At 40.7% G+C, this 6281-nt stretch overlaps 1 protein-coding gene across 1 annotated transcript in view; it reads left to right on the top strand.

Annotated features, from left to right (window-relative positions):
• LAMB4 (laminin, beta 4) overlaps window positions 1-6281 on the top strand; it is a 103114-nt gene that overhangs the window by 57322 nt on the left and 39511 nt on the right. The window contains 4 exon segments of the mRNA XM_010841502.1: window positions 2201-2432; window positions 3360-3517; window positions 4950-5174; window positions 6030-6250. Coding sequence (XP_010839804.1) covers window positions 2201-2432; window positions 3360-3517; window positions 4950-5174; window positions 6030-6250 — 836 coding nt within the window.

Raw genomic sequence — 6281 nt, 5'->3', positions numbered from 1 at the left:
TTCTTCAAGAGATGGGAATACCAGACCACCTGACCTGCCTCTTGAGAAATCTGTATGCAGGTCAGGAAGGAACAGTTAGAACTGGACACGGAACAACAGAGTGGTTTCAAATAGGGAAAGGAGTACGTCAAGGCTGTATATCGTCACCCTGCTTATTTAACTTATATGCAGAGTACATCATGAGAAATGCTGGGCTGGAAGAAACACAAGCTGGAATCAAGATTGCTGGGAGAAATATCAATAACCTCAGATATGCAGATGACACCACCCTTATGGCAGAAAGTGAAGAAGAACTAAAAAGCCTCTTGATGAAAGTGAAAGAGGAGAGCGAAAAAGTTGGCTTAAGACTCAACATTCAGAAAACTAAGATAATGGCATCTGGTTCCATCACTTCATGGGAAATAGATGGGGGAAACAGTGGAAACACTGACAGACTTTAATTTTTTGGGCTCCAAAATCACTGCAGATGGTGACTGCAGCCATGAAATTAAAAGACGCTTGCTCCTTGGAAGAAAAGCTATGACCAACCCAGACAGCATATTAAAAAGCAGAGGCATGACTTTGCCAACAAAGGTCTGTTTAGTCAAAGCTATGTTTTTTCTAGTAGTCATGTATGGATGTGAGAATTGGACTATTAAGAAAGCTGAGTGCCAAAGATCTGATGCTTTTGAACTGTGGCATTGGATAAGACTCTTGAGAGTCCCTTAGACTGCAAGGAGATCTAACCAGTCCATCCTAAAGGAAATCAGTCCTGAATGTTCACTGGAAGGTCTGATGCTGAAGCTGAAACTCCAATACTTTAGCCACCTATTTGAAGAACTGACTCATTTGAAAAGATCCTGATGCTGGGGAAGATTGAAGGTAGGAGAAGAAGGGGATGACATAGGATGAGATGGTTGGATGGCATCACTGACTCAATGGACATGAGTTTGAGTAAACTCTGGGAGCTGGTGATGGACAGGGAGGCCTGATGCGCTACAATCCATGGGGTTGCAAAGAGTCGGACACAACTGAGTGACTGAACTGAGCTGAACTGATACATATATCTATAATATAATAATGGAATATTATTCAGTCATTTAAAAAAAGGGAAATCTTGACATCTGCAGCAACTCGAATGGACCTAGAGGGTTCACGCTGAGTGAAATAAGTCAGAAGACAACAAATTCTGTGTGATCACATTTTCTCTATTTTTATTTTTTTATTTTATATGAGAGGATAGTTGATTAACAATATTGTGTTAGGTTCAGGTGTATAACAAAGTGATTCAGTTATGTATGTACATGTATCATAGTAGTATGTACCTGTCAATTCCAAACTCCCAGTCTATCCCTCCTGTCTACCCTTTACCCTTGGTAGCCATAAGTTCGCTCTCTAAGAGTATGATCTCATTTATGTGTGAATCTAAAACAAATAAACAAAAGTTCATGGATATAGAGCACCAATAGATTAGCAGTTGCCAGAGGTGAGGCGGGCAAAAAGAGTGAACAAAGTCAAAGGGTACAAACTTCCAGCTATATAATAAGTAAGTCATGGGAATGTAATGTACCGCATGGTGACTTTAGTTAATAATACTGTATTCTGTGTTTGAAAATTATAAGAGAACAAATCCTAAAAGATCTCATCGCAAGACAAATATTGTAACTGTGTGTCGTGACAGATATTAATTAGACTTAACGATGGTGATCATTTTTCAATATATACAAATATGAAATCATTATGTAGTACACTTGAAACTAATATTATGTCATATGTCATTCCACAATTCAAAAAAAAAACACTGCAGTTGTCTACAATATACTGTTGATCAAATGAAATCAGTGAATTCTTATTAATAAGTCATATGTAACTGGGTGCAGGAGACACAAGAGACACAGGACTGATCCCTGTGTTGGGAAGATACCCTGGAGTAGGAAATGGCAACCCACTCCAGTTTTCTTCCTGGAAAATTCCATGGACAGAGGAGCCTGGTGGGCTACGGTTCGTGGGGCTGCACAGAGTCAGATATAACTTGCCAACTGAGCACATATACCTGGACCCAGTACATGCAAGGCTCTATTCTAAGCATTGTATGGAATCAAATTTATTTACCTTCATCGGGTTGATACAGTAAATTAAAGATTATGATATCAGAACTGTGACTCTCACCAACCCACCACTAGCCCCTTGACCCTGACAGGTCTCTCTTTGTTTTGCTCAGCTTGTCACTGCCACCCTCAAGGCTCAAAGAGCACCATATGTGACCAAGTAACGGGACAGTGCCCCTGCCATGGAGAGGTGGCCGGCCACCATTGTGACCGGTGCCTGGCAGGCTACTTCGGATTTCCCAACTGCCGTCCCTGCCTTTGTAATGGGTTCGCTGAACTTTGTGATCCAGAAACTGGGTCATGCTTCAACTGTGGCGGATTTACAACTGGGAGAAACTGTGAAAGGTATGGCATTTATATGCACTTTTTTTTTTTTCCTTTTGTTCTGATTTCACAACATTCTCTAAAGGACCACTGTGTAGAGAATCAGTTGTATTGAAGTGTAGAATGATGGCGATGGGCAGGGGAAGATAGAGCGTCATTTCATCATCCTTCAAAATCTTGTTATGAACTGGACTTTGTCTGATAAATTAGTAACATGCATTTGGCACCTTTCTTTTTATATCCCTAAAATATGCATGTAAATTAGATGCTGTGATATCCAGTTTAATGACTAAGCTGTGGGACTTTCAATATGAAGCAGAAAACCTTTCTACAGAGCAAATGAGCATCTTCTAAAATGTTGAGTTTTAAGAGTTGCATTGTCCTCAGTTCAGTTCAGTCGCTTAATTGTGTCCAACTCTTTGCGACCCCATGGACTGCAGGGCGCCAGACCTCCCTGTCTATCACCAACTCCCGGAGTTTACCCAAACTCATGTCCATTGAGTCGGTGATCCCATCCAACCATCTCATCCTCTGTTGTCCCTTTCTCCTTCCGCCCCCAATCCCTCCCAGCATCAGGGTCTTTTCTAATGAGTCAGTTCTTCGCATCAGGTGGCCAAAGTATTGGAGTTTCAGCTTCAACATCAGTCCTTCCAATGAACACCCAGGGCTGATCTCCTTTAGGATGGACTGGTTGGATCTCCTTGCAGTCCAAGGGACTCTCAAGAGTCTTCTCTGACACCACAGTTCAAAAGCATCAATTCTTCGGTGCTCAGCTTTCTTTATAGTCCAACTCTCACATCTATACATGACCACTGGAAAAACCATAGCCTTGACTAGATGGACCTTTGTTGGCAAAGTAATGTTATTGTCCTAAAGCATAGCAAATCCACATTGGCTAACGTGAGCTTTTCCTAGGAACACCTTAGTAAAAAGAATTTGCCTTGACAGATGCATCGATGGTTACTATGGAAATCCTTCTTCAGGACAATCCTGCCGTCCTTGCCTGTGTCCAGATGTTCCCTCCAGCAATCGGTATTTTGCCCATTCCTGTTATCAGAATCTTTGGAACTCAGATGTAATCTGCAATTGTCTTCAAGGTTATGCAGGTATGCAGTATACTTCATGATGTTGTTTTTCCTTCTCATCCTACATAGCTATCTAAAAAATGATCACATATTTGTAATGTATCTGCCTTGGAAAAATTAGTGATACAGAATATAATAGGATAATGGTAAGAAGACACAATTTGGTAAATTGCTACTTTTCAGAACAAAGAATTTGAATGGTTCAAAAACCAGTGACAAAAACTCATATCACAGAGCTTATGTTTTTAAATGATGGTCTGGAAAATTGATCAAATGAGTTCAAATCAAAATAATTTATTTAAAATCATGATGTGTTAAGTAATATAAATATGTGTTACGTTTTATATATTGATATATATATATAACACAAAAAAATTTTAATAAAAATCATTCAAATGCTTTCTTTATATAATGTCAAGTAATCAATTTGATTGATATTTCACAGATATAACTGATTTTTTTCAGATGTCTTAAAGCACCAATTTGGGTAATGTACAGATACTGCAAAAATTAATTCAATATCTATGTCTGTCCCTCAATCAAAAATTTTATTTAAGGAGTTTAAGCACAAGTGCAAATATACAATACAAACAAGGAAAAAAATCATGACATCTGTATGAGTTAATGATACTAAAAGTGTGGCATTATTATTTTCTTTATTATAATTACCATCATGATAAATCATATGGCCATTGTTTTTCTTATTTCTTACCTCTAAGGTTACATATGTCTCTAGTTAATCTTACAGCCTCTTCTCCATGTACACTCTGGTTTGGTTGGTCAGTTCTTAAGAGCTGAGACCATGGTTGAGCTATGAGACCACTTCTAAATGGAATAAACCAAAAAATGGAAGGTGAACCCAGGGTTTGGGCACCTAAACATTGGCAGTTGCCTTCGTGATTGAAAGAGTAGAGTGTAGGAGAGATGGGATGGTTTTCCACTATCTTTCATGGAAATACCCTCAAAGTGTCCTATAAAGGTTATTAAAAAAAACCCTCAGAGGTTCACATGTCAGGAAAACTACTCACCTCTCTGCATCTCCAGGCATGTTATCTCAGGCTGCTGCTGTTTCACCTCTAAGATTGGGTAAATGTTGGAGTGCCGCATGGAGAACATGGGCTGAGATTAGTTTTGGATCCAGAGGCATATTTGAGTGGTTTTGGTTATTTGAGGACCCAGGAATCCTGAACTCACAACTCAGTGGTTTTTTAAGAAAGACTAAAGTCTGTTCTTCACCAATAACTTTCTATATTCAAATAACCTTTTTATTCTCTGAATGGATAGTGAATGAAAATGGTTTTAATTTAGAACACTTTCTCTTATTCATCCCAAATGTGTGACCTTTCATAATCCCCAGAGGAGTCCAATTATCCACATCACTCTCCACACACATGCACGCATGCACACACACACACTTCTTATCTCATTCTCTTCTCTTCTCCCCTTCTTCCAGGTGTGCAGTGTGAAGAATGCTCTGCTGGTTTCTATGGAAATCCAAGAATTTCCGGAGCACTTTGCCGGCCATGTGCCTGTAACAACAACATTGATGTAACTGATCCAGGGTCCTGCAGCCCAGTCACAGGGGAGTGCCTTAAATGTCTGTACAACACTCAGGGCCCCAACTGCCAGCTTTGCAAACCAGGTTACTTTGGATCGGCCCTCAATCAGACCTGCACAAGTAAGTCTGCAAAGCTCTTGGCAGGAAACGTGGCAGCTTGAACTGTGGTAGCAACTCCTGTACTCATTTAAGTTAGGTCCGTAGTGCCAGCACCCATAGAGAATGGGCTGATGTCCTGAACTCAGCAGCAGAAATGGGTGCAGTGTACACGCAGCTCAGTGTCATTACAGTAATAACTCACTGGTGTTGTAAGTTTGCCTTTTGTAACTGTACACTTCAGCGTGTGCCCTGCAGGATTTGAAGTCTTCTTTCTCAGAGTGTGTACCCCTGTGCCCTCTGCCAGAATCAGAGGTGGAGTATCATTATGCAGATTCCTGGACTGTGCCTCAGACCTCAGAGAATTGGATCTCTGTGGAGTGGAGCCCAGGAATCTGCATTGTAACCAGCTCATCAACCAGACTTTAATGTATAAAGAGGAGAATCGCTGATGTAGAAGAGGACAAGAGTTTAATTCCATGATAAAGAAAGGCAAGGAATATGCTATTCATTTTTAGGAAGTATTTTAATTTATTTCAGTTCACCCAAGTCAATTTAGTAAACCATTTGTTTTCAGATCATTGGCTTAAGTGGAACTTTGGTGACTGATGTGAGGAAACAGTGATACTTTTATTCATCCTGATTTTGAGCTCTTGGGACATAGTTGGCTGAACCATAGGAAATTATAGTTGAGGGAGATCAAAAACAGTTGAATGAATTCAACCTACTTAGATTCTTTGATAAATTATGTTCTTGTGAAACGCTTCTTCCTCGGGCCTTTTAAAGAAATGATGCCTTCACGCTAAAAAGCTATTTGTATGGGTTGTTGACTGCCAGGGTTATTGTGGATTCACCCCAATGACGGCTCTGTGCTTCTAGGGTGCTCTTGTCATCCCTCTGGCGTGAGTCCCACTGAGTGTCCCCCTGGTAGGGAAGCTTGCCTCTGTGACCCTGACACTGGCATGTGCCCATGTCTGCCCGGCATCACAGGCCGGACCTGTGACCATTGTGCTGATGGATACTGGAATCTGCTCCCTGGCAGAGCATGTCAGCCATGCGATTGTGACCCCTGGACCTCGCTCAGCAGCTGCTGTGACCAGGCAAGAAACTTTCAACTTCCTATGGTGTCAG

The sequence above is a fragment of the Bison bison genome, unplaced genomic scaffold (assembly GCF_000754665.1).
Source record: "Bison bison bison isolate TAMUID 2011002044 unplaced genomic scaffold, Bison_UMD1.0 scf7180017864162, whole genome shotgun sequence".
Lineage (NCBI taxonomy): Eukaryota > Metazoa > Chordata > Mammalia > Artiodactyla > Bovidae > Bison > Bison bison.
Note: the sequence above shows the minus strand (reverse complement) of the source record. Positions and strands in the feature narration are given on the sequence as shown.